The 23,740-nt window shown below is 46.0% G+C and overlaps 1 protein-coding gene across 1 annotated transcript in view; it reads left to right on the forward strand.

The window, feature by feature from the left end:
• Positions 1–8,612: 8,612 nt before the first annotated feature.
• The window catches only part of LOC144798539 (mucosa-associated lymphoid tissue lymphoma translocation protein 1-like), a 64,297-nt gene continuing 49,169 nt past the window's right edge, over positions 8,613–23,740 (forward strand). The window contains exons 1-3 of the mRNA XM_078669466.1: positions 8,613–8,726; positions 16,171–16,351; positions 22,726–22,892. Coding sequence (XP_078525592.1) covers positions 16,209–16,351; positions 22,726–22,892 — 310 coding nt within the window. The 5' untranslated portion in view covers positions 8,613–8,726; positions 16,171–16,208. The remainder of the gene's footprint in view (positions 8,727–16,170; positions 16,352–22,725; positions 22,893–23,740) is intronic.

Here is a 23,740-nt window from a genome sequence, read left to right on the forward strand (position 1 = left end):
ACAAAGAAGGCCTGCCTAACCTAGCAAAGATGTCCCTAATATATATTGACCATTTGATTGACCTTCACCCGTCAAGCTTCAGACAGTCCTTAATTATTTCTCTGCCCAGATGGTTTTATGGTCTTACCCAAATATTAAGCCATCTAATCAGGGGGCGAAGTGCAATAAAGTCCGAAAGATAGAGCAACCCTAGTTCCTTGTGGGCCATAAGAACAGAAGTAGAGACTGGTACTGCCAGTAGGCGCCTACAAAAGCGATTTTCAACTACTTGGAGTTCCCTCACATTGACATAACCTCCATTCATGCCTACCATAAGTAGCTACTGGGAAAAATTTGGCCTGGTAAATCTTTATCAGGACATTCAGTGATTTGTTGCCAATTCTGGTGGAGACTGAGAAGAGTACGTCTAAAGTTATTGAGAGAGCTAATCTCTTAGCTTTAAGTAGTGGGGTCCAAGTGTTCTGGTCACCAACAACCACACCTAAAGATGTGTATCCCTGCACCCTAGACAGACAATGGCCCTGTACTTGGAAAGACCTTGACGTGGTCTTTTTAGGTCGCAGCACCATTACCTGTGTTATGGTATAATTGATGTTAAGATCTAAATGATTCGTCTAGCTCACCAATAGGTCTAACAGGGTCTGGAGACTCCGTGCGGTTCTAGCCAATAGAACAGTATCGTCTGCATATAACAATGCAGGGATATAGCAAGAATCTATTCGGGGACAATCCACTTGCTTATCAAGTAACTTGGCCCCTAAATCATTCACCTACAGGGTAAACAAAAAAGGGGCCATTTTACACCCTAGCCTACCTAACACCACTCCTCAAAAGAAAAGGGTTTGTACAGGGCACATACATGTTGAACCGGTCGACTGCCTTCATATTCTATGTAGCTCACTAAGAAAATACACGATGGCTGGATCCAGGCCCGTATCCAACAAAATCTGCCTCAATTTAGATCTATTCACTTTGTCGAATGCAGAAGACAAGCCAATATATGCAACAAACAAAGAGCCGGATTTTGCCACAGTATACTTGTTGATCAGCATATAAAAATGTAAACACTGATCACTAGTGCCCAGGCCCGGTCGGAAGCCATACTGGAGGTCAGACAGAACAGACCCATCCTCTGCCCACGACATAGCCCCCCTCTAGGATCACCCTGCCCGTTACTACAACGTAGAGTCTATCAAATAAATGCGCCTGTAGCAGCTAGGAAGGACTCTAGAGCCCTCTTTGTATACAGGGATGATAATGGACTCTCACCATGAGCGCTGTAAACCGGCACACACAACTAAATTAAATAATCATGTTAACCCCTTTGCTGTGGGGGTAATTCCCCCATGACCCGGGGGGAGGGCCGCGGTGCTCATGATGAGCCCAGCTCGTCATGAGTCACAGTGGAGCTGCGCTCATGACGAGCTGGGCTCGTCACGACTCCGCCCACTGATTAATTCGCCCGCACAGGCGGGGAATTAATCGCGTGTGGGCGGACTGCGGCCTTTATGACGAGCCCAGCTCATCATGAGCACAGCTCCACTGTGACTCATGACGAGCTGGGATCGTCATGAGCATAGAAGAGGTTAAGATTGAGGCCCTCAAGCTCGGTGGCAACTTAAACAGGTCGTCAGGAATCACATCAGGGCTGGGAGCCTTGTGGCTTGTCGTACCTACTATTGCTAGCTCAACCTCCTCTACTTCAAATATTCATTTACCTTGCGGCAGGACTGTCATTGGAAGTCCATGCAAGGGCACATAATCCTTCAAACCATAAACATCCTTGAAATATGCAGTTTATTTTTCAGGAGATATGTGGGAGGAGATGGCATGACCATCACCAGCGCTGAACAGTGGGCGAGGTTAGCAATCTCCCAAAATTGGGCACTATAAGCCTTTGTTGCCGCCTTCACCAAATCAAACACAGACCTCCTCTCTAAGTTCCATTTCCCCCCCTCTATGATGCTTTTTTGTATAAAGCACGTCTCATAGTTTGCAGTCGATAAGAGACTGGTGGAGAACCCAAGAAAATGTCTGAGATTTAAATTAAGGTGCTTCATCGCCTGTGGTTAAAGCTTTCACCGGATGGATGTTCGTCAGACACATGCAGTCTTCTTTTCCATAACACGACCTCTTCATTTCAAGGCTGTAATCATCCTCCTTGTCAGGAAACGCAGATCAGGAGGCAAGCCTTTTTGCCATCTCTCAGCCAAACTTTGTAATTCCCTGCCCCTTGCTTTAAAATCACCCCTAACCCCTCTACCTTCGGAAAGAAACACAAAATCTGGATTTTCCAATCCTCTTCCTCCACTGGGCAGAAGCATTCTCCCTTCCCCTTTGCCCCAATACACCTTGGGGCTTTCTGTATGCTATTCAAAGCTACATTACACCATCAAACCTGCTCAGTTGGATGAGAAGGAAGCCCAAAATGTAGGCTTGTTTTATTCTTTGGCATATATAATTCCAGGATAATTCTGCCCGGACGATCATTCTGGAATTTTGTATGTAATAGACCCGGATTAGGAGGGTTACCGGGTCTACCCCGTGTGTTTTTAAACAGATTTTATTCTGTGGAGCAACTTCTTATGTTACAGCTGACTGAGTGTTGTTTTGGTTGTTGGGAATGGAGAGGATGCAGGTAACAGGCGACTGTTCACAAAGTAGCAGAAGTTTCTAGTTCTGGAGTTAAGCTGTTTGGTAAGATTAGTAATACTAGGTGGAAAACTGCAGAAATACAGGAAATACAGGAAAAATAGAGCCTCACTGAAACTTCTTCCCCTGGGCTCTGCAGAATGAGAAAAGTCCAAATGTTCCCAACTAGAAATTCTCAGGATTTTTTCCCCCAGAGAACCTTTTGCACAGAAATGTTCACAACCACTCATTCACGTGCCCGTGTTGCGCCTTGCTGGTGATTGCATGTGTGTAGGGGTGTAGCTATCGTAAGTGCAACAGGTGTTGTGGCACTGGGTTCCAAGGGTGAAAGGGGTCCCAGGCTCCACAGAAATAGATCCTTTTTACTGCCCACTTTCCTTCCTTGCATTAGGGCCAGGTGTGCCTTTGTCACCTCACTGGATGCTTGTGTCTATTGAAAAAGGCCTGGAAAGGACTAAAACGGGTAAAGCCAGAGACCGAGACATTTTATGGAATCTGGAGCCTGATGTATCAAAAAGGTTTTCGCGTTCTGTGTCTGAGAAAATGCGTTCATACATATGTACCCTACTGCAGAGGTTCCCAACCCGTGGTCTAGGGATACCTTGGGGTCCACAAAGGCTCATCAGGGAGTCCACGACCGCTTCGAAAATTAAATTGAATAATATTAAGAGATTAATAAAGTGTATATAAATGTAGCTAAAGCTAAATGTAGAACTGAACATTTTAAAACATACTGTAAATGTGAAGGAAGTTGAAGTTGGAGACTGAAAATTAATTTCGTTTCCTCAGATTGATTTGTTTTTATTCCTGTGTTTTTTGTGTATTAATTTGCAGTTCAAATTATCGACAGTGCTTAGGCTGGGGCCCTCGGCTAGCAGTCATGACTCATTGGGGGGGTCCCCGGACTCCAATAATGATTTGGGGCAGTCCCTGGTTCCAGTAATGATTAATTGGGGGTCCCCAGAAGGGAAAAGGTTAAGAACCACTGGCCTGCTTTTAAGCTTCTGTTTCACTTTGCCTGTGCTGCCAAGTCTTTCCAGGAACCAGATGTCAGCCAGAGGCTGGGATGAGGCACACACAAAGGTGGCAAGTCAATACAGAATGCACCAGAGGAGAACACACAAGAGGCAGGGCGTGTACCGTAAAGGGAGGCACCTGGGAGGGACGTGCGTGTCTCACTTCCTCCAACACCAGCTCGTGGTTAGTTGCAAGCCTCACATCTTGGAGCGCAGTCTCACTGATTTGCTGTAAGTCACACTGGTGAGTAATTTCACTCTAGGTGTGGGTCACAAATCTCACTGCAGTGTCTCACTTTTGGTATGGTTTCTCTCATTAAGTCTCACTCTTCTCCTTTCTTTGGAGCATAGACTTGCTGTTTACAATATCCACCCACACATTAGTTATGTTATTTGTATTTGTAGCGCGCACAGATACTCCGAAGAGTGTCCCGGCACGAGCCTTGAGGAGTGAGGAGAGCCAGTTTAGAAAAAGAAGAATGTTTTCAAGTTTTTTTTGAATTTTTTTAAAGCATGGTTTGCACTGATATGATGTGAATCCTGCACCTTGCTGCACAATCTCACTCATGTGGGGTGACATGGAACACAGTGCTAGTTACTGAATGCAAGGTTTATGCATTGATGCACAGTCTCGCTCATTGGGTGTGAAGCCCACGTGCTAATGCAGTGTCTCACTCTTTTTGTATGTGGTGCAGTCTCATTCACTGGGAGTGCGTCTCACTTTCAGGATTACAATCTCCCCTGTGCCCCATTCAGCTTTAACAGAGCTGTGCATGGTGGATTTTGGTTGCTGGCCCCTCAAATCTCTCTCCTGTGGACTCTTGGCCTTGAGATCTCTGCTTACCCCTTGTCTGAGGGCCACAGGGCTGGGATTGTGAAGTGTCAGGGGTCTTGGGGCAGAAGGGCAAGAGGCAGGATTTCTAAAGACACTTCTGCTCTGCAGACAGGCCCCAGTGTCTGCTGGTGTGGGTGGTCTGGCTGCTGTGGTGTGCAGGAAGTGGCAGGGGGGAGTTTACGCAGACGAGTGACTCAAGAACCGAATAACAGCGACCTGAGACCGACAACACATCATGGTGAACATAGTGTACAGGAGGGACATGCCAAGGTGTCCATCCTAGGTCTGCTAGCATTTCACATTGCCAGGGTAACCACTGATTGTGAAACCAGTTTCCGTTTTAGTCGATGTATGACACTGACTTTACGTGGCTATTCCGCAAACGTAAAATGTTGTCTCCTCAATCTACGGGGGAACCACTGGACCATGTGGACAGTGAAGAGGGCAGTCCCGCCAAGTGTCACGCATTAAGTGTTGGACTTACTCTATTCCATTGCAATGCCATGCATTATTGCTATGAAATGTATGAGTCCGGCAATTATAGTTCCTCCCTACCTTTGTATTACTATTGCTCGAGGCACTCAGTGCTCCATTTTATTGGGGGTCTGGTGGAAGTTGAGACTTTTTTAAATTGATAAAATTATATATAGAATAGACGCTTTTAGACAGCTCTTTTCCACTGGTCTGTCAGTGTGTCATAAACATTTTTGTTCCGCCCATCCATTGTGTACATCTTGGATCAAAGGGCAGCTCACTTCAGCTATTGGATAACCTCTGTAGGAGTGACAGCATGTTTCAAAATGTGCACTTACAAAAAGTAGTCCACTTGTACAGTTTTACATTTTTATTTGTATGAGGTGTCAGTCTGCTGCTGTCAAGTGCCCTGGGACGACCTGGGTTTAAGGGCAGTTGGTGTTTGCATGGATAAACCAGTATTCAACAAGGCCCCTTTCCAGAACGACCAAACGTGGGTCATGTCTCTCCTCTCTTGAAAAAATTATCTCTCGACCCAGAGAATATGAACAACGACCCACAGTCTCCACACTTCCATTTTGAGGCAAAGTCATTAAAAGTTGTGTTGCTTCCCAGCTGACTTCACATATTCGAACAAACAACCTTAGACTCTTTCCAATCAAGTTTCCACCAGGGCCACAGTACAAAAACGACAATCCTACAAATAGTCAACGACTCCCTTAGAATCCTTGACTCCGGGAACTCCTGCCATCTGGTCCTGCTGGACTTCTCCGTTGCATTAGACACGGTCAACCATCTGTGCCTCTTTCACACTCTTGAACAAAGCATGGGCTGTGGAGGCACAGTCCTCAATTGGTTCTTCTCTTACCTAACCAACTTCTCCCAAATCGTGAAAATGGGCAGCTCGTTCTCGAGACCAGTCAAAGTTCATTAAAGGGTCCCTGAAGGTTCGATTCTCTTACCAACCCTCTTTAACCCGTACCTAGAAGCACTATGTGTGATTCTCAGAAACGCTGGGATTTCTAACCATCATCTAAAACTCAACTCAACTAAAACAGATTTTCTTTTGATCTCACCAACGAAAACAAAAACCCCAGTACAGGAATGGATGGGCAACTTTCCCGCCCTGGATGGGTGCTCTGCCATTGTCTAGAGTGCTAGATCCCTTGGTATCACCCTTGACAATCATCGAAACCTTCACAGCCACATCTCGGCCATGGCCAAAAGCGCACAACACCAATTCAGGCAGCTGCGTAGCATCAGTCAGCTGAACTTGGAACAAGACCTCGAAACAGTGGTGCAGTCTCTCGTCCTCTCCAGACTAGATTACGGAACCGCCCTTCTCTCAGGGATTCCCAGTTCATCTAGGCCCACTGAAAGCAACTCTACATGCAGCAGCGCGCCTTGTGTTAGGTCTCAAGAAATGTGAGCCTGTTAACCCTCCAATGGCTTTCCATTAAAGCTCGGGCCCAATTCAAAACCGCCTGCATTAACCACAGAGCACTGCACTCCTCTCCACCCTCCTAAGTGAAAAACTGGAAATCTCTGGAGCAAATAGGGGTTCCGGAAATGCCCAATCCCTGCTCCTGGGGCCCCTCCACCATCAGTCGAGAACGGTACTGTAACAAAGTAAGAGGACACACAAGATGTAGTTGAGTAGGAGGTATTTAATACAACCTCATCCAACAGCCAAAGGATCTCAACTGTCAAGTAGAGAATACAGAGGGGAGGAACATAGAGGGACCAAGGTTCCACGCTGGACATTCCAGCCGGGGAACAAGTGACTTCATTACAATTCTTCCTCTTGACATTTAAATAAGTAACAACATGGCTGAGAACAATTAAACATAATCACGCAAGTGCAAAGGCCACCTGCGAACTCTCACACTCCTGTGAGAAGCAGCAGACTCCTGAACAGGAACAGAAGAGAGACCTCCAGAATGGGACCTGTCAGAAAAAGAAGAATCACATCCAGCAAAGTGAGAGAGACGACTGTGATTCCATATATGACCATCCTCTGTCTTAACAGCATTTTTGAAAAGTTTCACAATGGTTCTAGGAGCAGAGAACTTCGACCAATTTTGACATCCAACAGGTGTTTTTATCTTAACTTTCTCCCCAACTTTAAAATTCATAACCTTTGCAGACTTTTTATTTTTTATTTTTTATTATATCCTTATTCTTTGTTGTCATTGAGGTTGTATCTTCTTATCTTGATCCTTTTTCTTCATCCAGCCAAGCGTCGCCAGTGTAACAAAGTAAGAGGACACACAAGATGTAGTTGAGTAGGAGGTATTTAATACAACCTCATCCAACAGCCAAAGGATCTCAACTGTCAAGTAGAGAATAGAGAGGGGAGGAACATAGAGGGACCAAGGTTCCACGCTGGACATTCCAGCCGGGGAACAAGTGACTTCATTACAGGTACACGAGCCAGTCATTCTCTGGTAGCGTCACAAGAATCTGGAACTCCTGAACCCTATCTTCGCCTAATATCAATCTTCTCCTATTTGGCTGACACCTGGGTTAATCACCCTCGACCATACCGAAATACTCTATCCAGGAGACGAACTACCTTCGTTGTGTCTCACCATCTTAATCGATGCTTGAACCATGCACCTCCCTGTCCAATGGCTGCTTTTGTCCCGGTCGCAGCTACCGATGCAATGTCTGAATGTAATTATTGTAACTGTAACTTGCTGTGCCCTTGTATCATGCAACTGCTGTGAAGCGCTGTGATGCCTTCGGGTCAAGTCTGCGCTATATAAAATTGCAAAGTAAATAAAATAAAATCTTGAAACCATCCTTAGGTGGAGGCTGCAATGTTTGGGAAGGAGGCAGCACACCCTTTATGGAGGGCACGCAGATAGATGAAAGAGAGAGGGGCCAAGAGATGAATATTCACCATGCCAGGGGGGAAGGGGGCAGACCCCCAGGGGCGCGAGCTGAAGCCAGGAGTCAGGAGTGGCACCTAGCCATTAGGACCACTCCCAATCTAGATGCCAGGTCAACTGCAGGGCAAGTGGGTGTTCTCGGGGGCAAGTATCCGCCGCACAGTTCACACAGTTCAAGCAAATGTGCCCTGTTGTCTCGTGCTAGATCGTGCCAACAGAACTAGCCCACAGGCATGGCACCCCTTGTAAACTCTTGACTTGCCGGTGCCAGGACCACCGTGCTGCCCACTTCAGCTTTTCCCTGGTTGTATAAATCATGGTGTCTTGTTCGACTGAACGCCATTTTGTAATTCACTGTAATACATGTGCGAGCGTTATAGTGAAAATGTTACTTGGAACGTAGAGACCTAGGTTCTAATCCCGGCTGTTCGCTTGACCAAACATGTGATCCTGGGCAAATCACTTTAGCTCTCTCTTAGATACGTATAAGGTGTGTATGTAATATAACAATGCAGTGTGCGCATCAAGTTTTCACTTGTTGGCCTGTGCACCACATTGTGTACCTGGAAACACTACACACACCCGGTTTGTGCCCATTGCACGTACCTGCGGATGTGTCGCAGAGCCCGTGCGCCATCTACAGGGCGAAAGAGGAAGCGAGAGTGGGCGAGAGCCGTGCCCTGGAGGCAGAAAGCGAGCGTCCCCGGCTCCGAGGATTTAAATAACTCGGCCTCCGTAGCCGAAAGAGGAAGTTCACGGGGTGCAAGGCGGTGCCCGGTGGACCAGCCGGGGCCTGCAGCGCCCCGAAGGCATCTACGGATGAGAAGGCGCTAGCCGAGAGAGAAGCTGCCCGGGGTGAGTCTACGTGATGTTTGATGGTGTAAAACACTAGTGCTGTGTGCCTGGCGCAGAATGCACTTGTATAGTCAGTATAGGGTTTTCAACAGACCCCACCCCACTGAGACATGTTGCACCTTCCGACACCACAGGGATTGCTTATGCAGTGGAGAGTAACGAGGCGCTTTATAGTATTCATTCATTACTGAGCCACTTACACACATTTTAACACTGTCTGAACAAATATATCACCCCATTAAATCGATTTAACACCCAATTACAGTCATAAGCAACAGATAGGTGACCAGTCAACCTCGGCGAAGGGTCTTGCATTGCGTTGCAAAACTTATCGCTACATTTTTAGTGTCAGCCTTTTGAAATATAATTTTTTGTTGTTGTGAAAATCGACGGATTTTTCGGCAGATGAAGGATTATGTGGCAACTCCACAATTATGCAGAAAACGCAGCATACAAAAAAATCGCATAATTCCAGTGGCCCTGAGTATATCCAGTTTTATCAAATTCACCTTTGGAGTTGGGGAAGAACTAGAAAGGGTTTAGAAAGTAGAGAGGGTAGAACGAAGGGAGAATATAGAAGTGTGAAAGATAAGTGGGGGTCAGAGAAAAAAAGGGAATTGAGAGAGAGATTGAGCGAGATAGTCAAGGAAAAGAAAATTAGAGAATGACGGAACAGGGCAGGGGAAGGAGGCAGACAAAAGAAAAGGCTAGAGGAAGAATACACAGAAGAAACAACAGCGAGGGAAGAGAGAAAGAAGGGAGAAAAAGCAGAGAAGGTAGGAATTGAAATGTGATCATCTTTATTCTACAATGATAAGATATCAGAAAGGCAAGGGACACAATGTAGGCGGGGTTTCATTTTGTTCAATTATATGTCCTGCATAGAATCTACTACTCTAGAGCGCTGCTGGCTCGGATTGGTAGATGCAAGCGCCTGTTTTGCAATTGAGGATTGTTGATAGCCCGGCACAATGTTGGACAATCATGGGGTTCCCCGAGTTTGCCTCACTTGGAAGGATGGATTGCAGTGCATGATAACACTTACTTCAGTAGTAGTCTTTCATTTTTCACCCTTGTTGGTGCAGCCTGTGCTGTGGTACTCCAGGTGTGTGTTTCTGGATTCATATCATCATCATCAGTAGAGAGCAGCAAGTCGTTTTGGGGGTGCCAGAAATGCTGCCCATAGTCTTCTCAGCGCTCTGTACCACTCTCTGGGTCTAGTGCATCAACAGAAGGTCCTCAGCTCAGTAGCTCAAGGGAGCCTTTTCAAGCTGAAGGAGGATGGGAGCATGCTGCCTCGCATCCCAGAACCCAGTTTGCCCCGATGCATCATGGTAAATGCAGTGCACGATAACACTCACTTCATTAGTGTGTGTATGTGTGTGTGCTATACAACCAAGGAACAATTGATACAGCCCTGAGGAGAACTGAATCACAGAATAGAACATACTTGTTAAAAGAAAAAACAAAGGAGATTGATGGGGAAAATAAGATCAGACTAATAACCACATTCTCTACCGGAACCAAACAAGTGATGCATATCCTACGAAAAAACTGGCACATCCTACAGACGGACAGCACAATAGCAAAGATTGTGGGCGATCATCCGAATGTCACTTACAAAAGAGCTAAAAATCTGCGGGACAAGCTAGTTCACAGCCACTTCCAAGCCCCAAAAAAACCTGAAAGCTGGTTGAAACCCAAAGGCTTTTTTAAATGCACAGGGTGCAAAGTTTGCGAAATTGCATTTAAGAAAAAAGAAACTCTAATGGCGAACAAAAGAATGTGGAAAATTCAACAGCTGATAAACTGCAAAAGTCAGTTCGCAATATATATCATTGAGTGCCCATGTTCATTGAAATACGTGGGCAGCACGAAAAACGAACTAAAAAAACGCATCTTGGAGCACGTAAGGGCAACAGTGAACTGCGACCGAAGCAATGCTGTCGCAAAACATATGGAGAAGGAACATGCCAGCAATTGGAAGTAATTAAAATTCTATGCAATCGAAACGGTGGGGCCTCATCCGCGTGGCGGCGACCGCGAAAAAACCTTAAGACAAAAAGAGTCGAAACACATTCTGAACTTCAGAACCATGACCCTGTATGGCCTGAACCAAGATGAGGAATTGCATTATCACCTCTAATAACCTGTTCCACACTACAACCATCTGAACTTGGAACTTTCAAACTTGATTGAACCTTATTTCCCGTTAAATTATGCATTGTTTTTAAAGTTACGCACAATCACACTCACATTACATTATGACATATAGCACCCCGCCATAAATTAGGATACATAACTCCACACTATCTTTACACACAATTAGCAAGCCACAACTGCGCAGCAAAAGGATGTCACCATACAGACTCAGATCGGCAAACCCACTAGAAAAGCTAAGTGACAGTAAGAGTAATTATACCATGACGGCACAAACATATTGTCAGAGACAGGAAATTCGAGTTAGCACTGCCATAACACTACTAGACCCACTGGAGGGGAGAAGTGTACGAAAGAGTAGGAACAGGATGAAAGGGTCCAGCTGCGCAGGGGGCAAAGGGACCCATTAGAGGGATCCTTATTGTAACATCTTAAATAATTAATGTGGCTCACAACATGAGAGAAGTTAATCATAAACTACATAGACCATAATGCTTAACGGGAGGTGCAGGAAGTGACATGCATTAGGTCTCTTCCTGTTTCACGAACACACACTTTTTTCAATATGCACTTTATTTAAACACACAAATCACTTTGTAAAATATTCTCGTGATAAAGCGGCGTGTGCCGCGAAACGCGTCGAGCAGTGGTGCTGGAGATACTGCTATGAGAATAAAACAACAATAAGCACAATTCGAGTATTGGTGATTTGTGGTGGAGAGAGCTGGGAGTGCGCAGGATACTTTTTGCGTGCGCGCAAAAAAACAGATGTATTTTCAAGCAGCAAGGCTCTGCTGCACCTGAACTGCACCGCCATAAGAGCGCCTGAGAGTCCTAACTGGGGCCATTTCTCTTGGATATATATACATTGAATGAAGACAGGCGAATATTGAGATTGGCAGAAAGAAAATTGAGACAACACCCATCATCCCCGGAACTGAAATTAGAAATGAATACAACAAAAAGATCCTTAACTCCAAGAAGGAATTTATTAGATCCGAATTAGACAACGCCAAAAACAGACCACGGAAATTATTTGAGATCTTAAAACAGCAATCAAATAAGCTGGCCAAAACTGCCCAAGAAATCACAATAACGCAACTAAGCTGCGAAGAATTCTCAAACTTTTTCACTGACAAAGCTAACACTCTGGAAAGAGAACTCAAGAATGCAGCAGACAACCTGGAACTCCATACACCATCATTAGACATTAACACAGCGAAAACTGTGGATAATTCGATAAAAACAAGGCACAATGGGACACTTTCAAAATATTGGATCAGAATAGCATTGCTAAAACGCTATCAGACATCAAACCCAATAATCACTACAATGACCGACTACCTTCAAAATGCCTGAAAGAAATCTGCCATACAGTGATTCCAATATGGACAGAAATTGTAAATGCCTCCCTATCCCAGGGGAGACTACCAGAATGTCTAAAAACAGGACAAGTAATACCGATCATCAAAAAACCTACGGCGAACCCAGCAGATCCAAATAACTACCGCCCAGTAACCAACATTCCTCTTCTTGCCAAGCTAATAGAGAAATGTGTGCAAAATCAATTGAGCCAACACATCGACAATTTCTCACTATTGGATGAATGTCAATCGGGATTTAGAACTGGACATAGCACGGAGACGGCGATCTTACACATAGTCGATGATGCACTTCAGGCATTAGATCACAATCGATCCTGTCTGCTTATCCTACTTGACTTGTCTTCGGCTTTTGACACGGTTAATCATGAAAAACTATTGATCAGACTCCGTGAAAGGATGGGAATATCTGGCAAGGTGCTAAGTTGGTTTGAATCCTTCCTACAGAATAGAACCCAAAGATTTCTGATCAACCAAGCTCTTTCACCCTCAAGCCCTAACACAATAGGAGTTCCACAAGGATCTACATTATCTCCCTCATTGTTTAACCTGTATATCCAACCATTAACAGAGATTCTCCGAAATTCCAAAATATCCTACCACATGTATGCGGATGACACACGGATATACATTAATATCACATCCCTGGAAGACATCAATGTAAAGAACGAGGCCCTTAAAATGACTCTAAAATGGCTAACTTTTAATAATCTGAAGCTAAACGCACATAAAACATAATTCTTACTTATCTCGCCACAAAAGAATCAATCAGAAGTGAAGGAATGGTCCAAATTGATCACCGCACTAAATTGCACCCCCACCCTAGTTGACTCAGCGAAATCACTAGGGATCACATTGGATGAAAACCTCGACATGAAAGCCCCCATCAAAGCAATGGCAAAAAGCGCCCGTTTTCATCTGAACTACTTAAGAAAAATGACACCATATTTAACCGACGCGGATTTAAAACAAGCTGTGCAATCACTGATCATTTCGAGGATTGAATATAGAAGCACAACATTGGCAGGGCTACCAAAAATATCCACAGCACCATTAAAAGCATGCCTCAATGCAGCAGCAAGACTTATCACAGGATCGAGGAAATTCGACCATATCACCCCTCACCTGAAAGCCTTAAACTGGCTACCATACGAAGCCAGGATACAGCTAAAGATGGCGTGTATCACCCATAAAGCACTTCATCTCAATACTCCCAGATATCTTGCCCAAAAAATTGAAATATCCGGAGGAAGCAGACCAGCTTGGAGTGCCAAGGAACTGGTACTGAGACCACCCATTTTCAGGAAGAAAAAAACCTATGATAGAGCATTCTCAGGAGCAGCCCCTAGAATCTGGAACTCACTTTCCCCGAACATGAGAAAAATTCCAAACTTAGCAATTTTTAAGAGAGAAACCAAGATATTTCTAATGAGTAAGTTCCTTCCATAATCATCTTCTCAAGGCGCTAACTATTTAATTCAGAGACGTCTAAGATGTTAAATTGACTGGAGAACATAGAAGAAACAGGAAAAGACACTTTAAACAAGCATATAGAGGAAGATTGAATACTCCTAGTATAACTATTATCTAACCTACCTAAAGCCACTGTTTTTTCTTAATGACCTTGTAATCCTTATCAACCATTATGATAGTATTCCTAACTAAAACTGTCTAATGTAATCTCGTTCATGTAACTGTGAAGCGTTCTGATACCCAAGGGTCTTGTTCGCGCTATAGAAAACTGTATAATAAATAAATAAATAAAACAATAAATAAATATATATATATATATACACACACACAATGGATATTTCCACTTGTTGACGATTAATGGGAGGTTAACTGATTGAAATCAAGATCTGGAATGTTCTTTCTAGATGTTCGATATGCTGCATGTTTTAGATATTTGACTCCTAATACTGCAAGATAAACTCAGTTTTATGGTATTTTTGTACTATCAGTTTTTTGTTTTAATAACTCCTATGAACTGGAGATGTTAACATTCATCACACCAGCACATCACTCACACTGAACCTACCAAAGGGGCCAAGGGTGACGGAGCTGGCCCAAAACTATAGCGGGAACTAAAGGTTTCTAGTAGCTAAATAGTGGGCACTGTAATCACAAGACCTGACTTCTAATCCCAGCTTCTTCACTTCACTAAACCATGTCATCCTGTACAAATCCATTCACCTCCCAGTTTACTTATTTGCAAACAGACTAATAGCAAGGTGTGAGCAGAATTGAAGAAATTTCCCATAAATAGTATGCGTAATTCTCACAAGGACTACGTTTTAAGTGTACTGCGCCTAGGAGGTCATCTGCCAGAAAATCATATGCGAGATACAACCTTGCATACCATAGTCCCGCGAGATGCTAGCTCCAATGAATTGTCCATACAGTTTCTAAAGACATACAGTGAAGGTTGCTACTGCCCACTTCCAGTTTCACAGTTCTTGCAATACATTATCTGCTTTAATCAAGCCACTTTAACAGAAAATTACTCCAACAGTATAAGTGTTAGGAAAACTAAAATTGCATGTACTAAGTAGTAGCCCAATGTTGCTGCTGTACTGTTTACTGCCCTATTTCAATTCCTTTATGCCTTGTTTTTAATGTTTTGTTTCCACCCTTCACTTCAAGACTCAACATTTAGGTGAGTCCCTCTGGTGTAAACCTTTCATCTGCACACAGTACGAAATAATATAGGGCGTTGTGCTGCATAAGAAAGGCCTTTGGGGAATAAAAAAAATATTTTTGCTTATTATGATGTGTTTTAATAGCCTCTTATATCTGAATGCATATTTTTTGTACAAGAATTTTAGGCATGGGACGGCACCTTTATAGGAAACAACAGATTTTGGGAGGGCAACCCTGTGGTATTAGTATAGAAATTAGGGCCGGACAGGCCTTATATTCCACCAGGCATTTCCTCGGGGGGCTGGAGCCCTTGAAGGTCGGTTTTGAAATCCCAGGACTGCTCCTGATGCCTCTGTCACTTTCTCCGGCTCCCTGAGGTTACTTGCAGCAAGTTCAGGGAGTTTTCAAGAGCAAAAGAGGAGGGAGGGGAGGGTAGATAAAAAGGAATCGAAGAGAGAGAAGGAGAAAGAGAGAATGGATGTATGGAAAGAGAGAGATTGCGTGAGTAGAGGAAGGGAGCGGGGCTGGTTTGAGCATTTGAGCCAGGACTGCTTTTGGTTCCCCAGTCCAGCCCTGAGTCAGAAATTGCAGATTCTCTTTCCTGTATGACACCGGCCATTCACGAAAGAACTGACTATGTCTCAATCTTTCTCAGGGAGTGCAATAAGACACTAGAGCTCACTTCGGCCAGCTCTCTGCACCTCTTCCTGTCCAACCATGTGAAAAAGGGAACTGAAATTGTTCTTTTTCTACAATTCTAAGACACTTTCTTCTGAGGTTTCAACTCACACAGCGTTTGTCTTTCCTGCATCCGGGTGACTTAACCTGTTACTCCGGGCTGGGGCACCTTTCCAGGCCTCCTCTGTCTCTCAACTCCATCCTCTAGTTCTTTTCACTACTTCCCTCCTTCCCACTATCTCCTCTGTTTGATTTTACCTTTCTACCTCAACCCACTGGTCATAACCCCTGTTTCCCTTTTGCCTTTTCCCCTTTCCCCCCTTCCTCGTCAACTATTATTATGAGCATAGTCTCTTTTAAGTTTTTATCCGCCTACAAGCTTTACTCCTAGTAAGCTATATACTTATGATCTCTTCCCTTGCAATCTCTTTGTTTTTATATTTTGTACATAATTCTGTCTCACCCTGTTTACTTTATTTTCCCTGTTGTAAAGCACTCTAATGACCCTGCCCTCCTTCATGCCCTATATAATCTATACACTTGTAGGTTTCCCCTTATTGTGTCATATATGTCTTCTCTTCCAGAACTGAAGCATCTTTCCTCACCTGCACAAGGAGCCAGCATGTCAGAGTGGAGAATGCCTGTTGGCAGCTTGAGGGAAGCTGTTCTCGCGAGACTGAGCGAAATACTGGACTGCAGCGACAGCACGCGAGGCTGGAGGAAGCTGGCTGAAATTGCTGGTACAGAGAAGCAGTTCAAGTGCAGGTAGGTGGCAGGCTGGGCACCCCCGGGAATTTGCAAGAGGACCGCTGCACCCCAATGCCAAGCGGATAGTGCAGCGCCCCGTACCATACTGTCAGTGGGTCTGAGAGAAATTTCCCTTATGCAAGCGTAATGTGAGTTAATTTTGGTTTGCACTCAATACACCAAATTCTGGAAATTACACCATTAATCCACATGACGTTACTACAGTGTGTTTACTGCAACATTTTAGTATTGGAGCATGGAACACGTGAAGGACCAGAATGCGACCAGCTGTTGTTCACAGCTCTTGTGTTATGTTGCGCTGTTTTGGTATGTAATGCCTTCTCGTGTCCAAAATGGACACGGATGCATTTCAGGCTAAAATATAAAGCTAAATGCTGATTTTGCGTTATTTCGCATTATTACGCAAATTACATACATGTTCGCACAACCCTAGCTGTGAGCAGCTATGCGGAAAGTTCAAGGCTGGTTTTGTGGTAGTTGGCAGAGAGCCCAAGGCCAGTCTATGAGATAGGGCTTAAAGAGCACAAGGCGGGATGTGAGCCGCCATGCGGAGAGCCCAATAAATGGCTGTAAGCTGCCATACTGAGCGCCCAAGATGTGGCTGTGAACTGCCATGTGTTGAGCCCACAGTACAGCTGTGAGCAGATCCACAGAGAGTCCCAGGCCTGGCTGTGAGCAGACACACAGAGCGTCCAAGGCCTGGCGTGAGCTGCCATGCAGAGAGCAGAAAGCCTGGCTGTGAGCTGCCATGCAGAGAGCAGAAGGCTGGCTGTGACTGCCATGCAGAGAGCCGAAGGCTGGCTAGGAGCTGGCAAACAGAGAGCAAGAGTCCTGGCTGTGAGCTGCCATGCAGAGAGTCGAAGACCTGGCTGTGAGCTGCCATGCAGAGAGCCGAAGGCCTGGCTGCGAACTGCCATCCAGAGAGCCGAAGGCTTGGCTGCGAGCTGCCATGCAGAGAGCCGAAGGCCTGGCTGCGAGCTGCCATGCAGAGAGCCGAAGGCCTGGCTGCGAACTGCCATCCAGAGAGCCGAAGGCTTGGCTGCGAGCTGCCATGCAGAGAGCCGAAGGCCTGGCTGCGAGCTGCCATGCAGAGAGCCGAAGGCTGGCACGAGCTGCCGTGCAGAGAGCAGGCGTCCTGGCTTCGAGCTGCCATGCAGAGAGCTAACGTCCTCGATGTAAGCTACCATGAAGATTGCACAGAATCTTATCCCATGTGGAAGCTGCTACTTCAAGAAAATCTTATTCCTGCCTGCCTGGGCGCTTCCTCCAAGAGGGTAGAGTGCCTCGGCCCACAGTATGATGCCGCCCAGAGACAACTTGCCTGTAGTACCATTTTAGGTCTCGGCCTGCGAAAGACTGCGCACATGCGCAGCCAAGCTGGCGAGACTTAATGAGATAGAGTGAGTTTCACTAGCGAGGTTAAGCCCCGCCCCTCTTTTCCATTGGCTGGCGTCACCGTTCATGCTAAACGGTGGCCTGCCATTGGAGAAGAGGTCCTAGTGACGTTCTTCTTTCTCTTTAAGCCCCGTCCTTTCAGACTGGCTTACTTGACTTACGTTTCTGGTAAAAGCTTTCTTATCTTCTTTATGGGGCCATCTGTTTCGCCCCAAAAAGAAGATAAGAAAGCTTTTACCACAAACGTAAGGCCTCTTTGCCCTTTGTCACGGACCCTGACGCCGTTTCCGATCATCGCTGGACCAGGACCACGAGGTGAGTTTGGAGCACCACGCTGCCTGATACAGCACCCCCCCCCCCCATCCTACTGTTTAATGGCCGCGCGGCTTAGCCAAATATGAGGCATTTAATTGGATCATGTGCGACCTGGCGCCCAGGTTAGGCCGGTTTTCATCAGGCCGCCGATTTGTGTGGGGTGGGGGTGGGCCTTGGGCACGGAGAACCCAGTGGTGCCCCTACCCCTTTTATCCCCAGACCCCATGCTCCCCGCCGCAAGCAAGTGTCCCTGATAGTGGTGGGGCGTACCTCCAGGGCAGGCCTGTTTTCGAAGAAGCGCCTGAATTCGGGCTGGGCGAGTGGCCAGCCGCCCAGCCCCCCCACCACTACCACGAGCGCTCTGAGCATTGTACTTTGATGTTGTGTGGTCTGGCATCCCGATTGTATTATGCCCCCGAATTTTTGGTATGGATTGGGGTGGGAGGGGGCCTCGAGCGAGGCCCCTGGTGCATCCCCCCTAGAACCCTCGCCGCGAGCGCTGGTCCCGTAAGTGGTGGGGCCTGACTCCGGGTCAGCCCAGTTTTCAAAGAAGCTCCCAAAAAAATTTGAGTGGATCGGGGGTGGGGAGGGCATCGAGCACGGCGAGTGGCTAGCCGCCCAGCCCCTCCACCCCTTCCGCGAACACTCTGTGCATTGTGCGTTGATGTTGTGTGGCCTCGGCCCCCGAAGTTTTGGTATGGATTGGGGTGGGAGGGGACCTCGGGCTCGGCGAGTGAGGTGAGGCCCCTGCTGCATCCCCCCGAAAACCCACGCGAACCCCCGCCTGCCGCCGCGAGCACGTGTCCCTTAAGTGGTGGGGTCTACCTCCAGGGCAGGGCTGAGTAACAGCACATGGAATTAACCTCTTCACCCTACATGCCCCGCAATTTATTCTTGCAGCTAGCCCATACCAGTAGCCCTCCATCACAAAGGGTTTGCCCACCCAGGACTTCCCATCCCCTTGGGGGTCTCATCCACTCTGTAAGAAACAAGGAGCTAGGCCACCCCTACATTCCTGCAACCATGCAAAAGCAGCAGGAGCTATGAGGCGGGAAAATCTCAGAAGGTCCTAAAACTGAAATTAATGGTCTGCATAATACATGGCTACCTACGATCCCCCAGCCTTCTGAGGGGTGCTACTGAGATACAATGGAACCCTATGCACATATTGCTCGAAAATAAGCCAATACTTCCCTATACTCGAGGGGCCCCTGCTCTGCCTATACAGGCCTTGAAATAAGGATTCGGGGTTTGAGGTCTCACCGGATTTGGGTACCAGGTGCAAATCTGCACCCATCTGCGGGTCATCCACCCGTGGAGCCACCTGGCGGAAATCCGTAATAGTCGGACCCTTCCGCCCAGTAGCCCTGCCCACCGCTGGGCTGACTCCACCGCCCACGGTATGAAACGCAGACAGACCACCGTGTTCTCACGTGCTCCTGCTGTGGTAAACTTGCGCTGATACCGTCCTCGCAGTATTTATTACCGTCTGGCTGCAGGCTGTTTTGTCTGGCAATGGAATATCCCATTGAGAAATACATTATTTTCTAAAAATCAATGTCAATCGTTCGTATTTTTATTACTGAACCATACAGGTCAAACAGTCAGCTGCAACCAATCAAACCGATTCATCGGTCTGTTCGGAGAGCTTCATATTCGGCCATCTGTAGGAAATCAGTTTAGATGCTTAAGGCTCAGTGGCCCACCTTTAAAACATTATAACTCCTGTTCTCGCGAGAGTAAAAAAAAGAAGACAGCGAGAGACGTAGTTGTGTGCATGGAAAGCAGGGAAAGGCACAGCACACTGATATAAGAGACTGGCACAGAGAAATTACAGCATTGGGTATATGTGCCTATGTAACTAAGAAGAGGGAGCCAGAGAGAAGATGTAGGGAAAGAGACAGAGAGAGAGGCCTAAGAGGTTGCAAGTTGAAGGGATGTGTGGGCAGCAGGGACGTAAGAAAAGGAAACAGAGGGAGAGAGAGGAGAAAGAGAGCAAAAGAAGAGAAATAAAGGATAGGAAGGAAGACAGAGCGGAAAGACAGACGGATACATATGCAAGGTGGCTAACAGCTAGAGAGGGGGAGAAATCAAATAGGGAGAGAAACAAGGTACGGATGTAAAGTATGGAAAAAGGCAGACACAGAGGTGAACAGAGAGAGCGCAGAGAGAGTGAAAGAATAAATGAGACTGAAATTAGATACACAGAAGAAAGGACAGAGGCGGAGTCACGGAGAGGGCTTGCCATCCGAGACTGATAGAGGTGCAAATCCAGGGAAGAACATATACACACAAACATAAGAGTCACAGAGAGAAAGAGTGGCATGGCCAGATACACAGACAGAGGTGGGGACGACAGGAAGGGTAGAGAGACAGAGGAAAATGAAGGCAGAAAGAGGGCAAGCGAGGCTTGAAGAATGAGGTAGGATAGGGAGAGGGTGTCAGTGAGAGATGAAAAGAGACAGAATATGAAAAAGTCAACAAAGAAAAAAGTGTCCTCCCCCCGCACCCCTCTTTGTGACATAATCTGCTAAAATGCTTTAAAATGTTTTCAGTGTGTGACAGGAAGGGCGGGTCTGGGAGTAGTGGGGCTTTGTTTATGGCTCTGGCGGCCTCGTGACGCAGGGTGTTTACCTCAGCACCAAGTGATGGACCCCCGGGCGCACAGTAGCAAATGAGCTGTCAGCGCCTCCACGGTGCTCCGGATGCTTCTTCACAAGTAAGTTTTAAACCACATTGGCTTTTGGAATTATGCTCTGGGGCTCTGTGTATGTGTGTGTGTGGCTATGTGTGTGTGTGGCTCTGTGTGTGTGTGGCTCTGTGTGTGTGGCTCTGTGTGTGTGTGTGTGTGTGTGGCTCTGTGTGAGTGTGTGGCTCTGTGTGTGTGTGGCTCTGTGTGTGTGTGGGTGCAAATGCAAAAGGTCTCGCATTTGCGAGAGATTAAGCTATTGGCATTGTAAATGACAATGCCATTTATTTATCTGTTTTCAAAACCAACACATAAATAAAAATGTTGTCATTTACAATGCCAATAGCTCTAACGTTTGCAAAGGCGAGATTGTTGCATTGTAAATGCTTGTTCCTAGATGCCAGCAAAAACAGACAGCTCCTAAGTGTCTTACTGTGCTTGCGCCAAGTGGACATTGCAGAGAGCAGGGCTGAACTGACTAGTTTTTCAGTGCCTAATTTGTAAAACAATGAGTGCCTGTGTCCCATACACTGCTCAGTAGTCCGCTGCCGGAGCTATTAAATGCTGGGCAGTCTTGAATTCACATCAGTCCACTGCCAGGCACTCCCTGCCCATTTATCCCACTGTTGCAGGTTCCTGCTTTCTGCCTTTGTGACAATATAGTCTGTCATTCTCTTCTCCATCTTTCCAATTTTTGTGTTTTTCACTCTCTTGCTCTCTAGAAATGTTTGATGTGGTAAAATAAGTGCATGGCCATAGAAATTGGTGCTGGGGGACCCCACCTGTACCCACCGGCTCAAATTAAGCACTGATCTTATACCATCAGGCTTTTCCGCGAGCGGCGGGAGCTATCAGAGGCTGATTTTAGAAGGTCGCCGGCTAGACCTGTTTCCCTACCCCCACCCAGACCTTCCCTTTACTTGCTGCTCTTTTTAGGAAGTAATGAGGGGCCAGTCCAGGGGCATAATGAAATGAAATGAAAAATATATTTATAAAGCGCTCTAAACCCAAAGGTATTAAGGTGCTAAGCCAAAGAATGACAATCCCCAACAGAAACCTGAATATCCCAAGCCCGATTTTAGGAAGAAAAGAGACAGGTTTTAAGGTTTTCCCCTAAACAGGGAGAAAGAGTCTAATTCCGAAATGTGAGTGTGGCTAGCCTGTTTCACGGGGGTTAAGGGTGTGAGCATATGTTCCTCCCTTCCGAACAATTTATTTTAATAAATAGGATGAATCCTTGTAATGACATAGCACAGTAGTCCAGATGTATTTGAGTGAAAGTATTTATTTTATTTTCATTCATTCACCGCTTTGTTGATCCACTTCACTCTTTATTTAATTATAGATTTTTTTTAGAAAAAGGAGACAGCCGACACGTGTTTCGCCCTATGTTGCAGGTAGGGCCAGGTCTTTCTCAAGGCTAAACAGATTCAATAATCTTACAGTCTGGTGAGGATGGAATACATTTCAATATGTTTCAACGTAACATGTGGAAACATCCAGCATTTTAGAAGTTAAAAAAAAAAAGTCCTGGAATAAATCCGTGGTTATGGTGCTCCCGCGTGTCCCACAGCTTGGCTGCAGCGTCCGAGAGGGAGCTCCCTTATGCTGTAGGACCAAAAATGCCAAGCAGAGTACCTTAAAGGAAATACGCTTTCTGATTGGAAGCCAGTGGAGGGCGCGAATGCCCTCTCTGTTTGGGAGACGTTTAGGAATGTTAATAATGCAGCTCCCTGCAGCCCCTGTGCAGCAGACGGGCCACTGCCTTCAATGGGCCCCTATTCAGTACATGGTTAATGGATATGTTAGCGATATGGGGGTCTGGGTGGGGATGGAGGGTCTCATCACATTCTGTAGGTAGAGGGGGCGTAATGTAACTTTAGCACTGGGCCAGCCTTGCATTTGCCAGAGCCGCGTGTCCTGGTCGCTGCTCTTGCCTTGTTGATGTTTTGATGTCTTCTTTTCTCCCCAGTGACGAGGAGCTGGAGTCCTGCTCTCTGCGAGTACTGGAGCCTGGCGGAAGTCCCAGCCGGTACTTCCTGCAGCTGCTGGCGGAACGAGCCTGCACGCTCCACTTCCTGCTCTGCTGCCTGGACCGGATGGGGCACGTGGAAGCTGTTGCGATCCTGCTGGACCTGGGTACGTGCATCACTCCTTCACCTTTAACCTGGTCTCTGAGAGAAAAACTCTGACCCTGCTGACCTCTGTATGAACTTTAACCCGTTTTCCTATGCAATGTCCTCTCACCTGCCTCCCCCACTTAGCTGACTTTCATTACCTGGGATGGCCTTTCTTAAATTTACACCCGGGTGCCCTTTTTCTGCCTTTGACCTAAAATCTGCATTCACTCAGTGGTGATATCCTTCAGTCCTAAGACCATCCTCTCAAGGCAATCGCTCTCTTTGCTGACAAATTTCTGAAAAAGCAAAGTGTTCTAACTTTTCAGCCTCCTTCTTCATCAGAAGGTCACCACTGGGTTTCTTGGGTGGGAGGCCAAGGGCGCATATGAGGATTTGAGTTTTCACATTTTATATCTGTCTGAGCGAGGGATTTGTTAATAATGTCAGCCAGGGTCTCACATTTGTTGACAGACTTATTAAATACAGCAAATGTTATTTTCCATACACTTGTCCAAAATACACCTTTAAGAACATGATATCGCTTTAAGAGAAATCCATTCTTTTATTATCTTTTCAGCCTTCCAAACACTGCTCACATTTCCTTACGCATGTTTCGCATGTGTACTTTTGATTCGCTATACAATTCAGTCAGCATTTAGGTTTTGCATATGTCTTACATTTTAATATACCCATTCCAACATTTTGCAGCCTCAATTGACTATAAAATTATGCACTAAGTAAAAATAATTAACATTATTTTCACCCTTATTTGCACAGTCAACCATGTACAATCAAATACAGTGCAGGCATTATTACAGTGTTTAATATTACATGGTATATACCACTTATATTGTATGCTTGCCACAT

Source organism: Lissotriton helveticus, chromosome 12, assembly GCF_964261635.1.
Source record: "Lissotriton helveticus chromosome 12, aLisHel1.1, whole genome shotgun sequence".
Classification (NCBI taxonomy): Eukaryota; Metazoa; Chordata; class Amphibia; order Caudata; family Salamandridae; genus Lissotriton; species Lissotriton helveticus.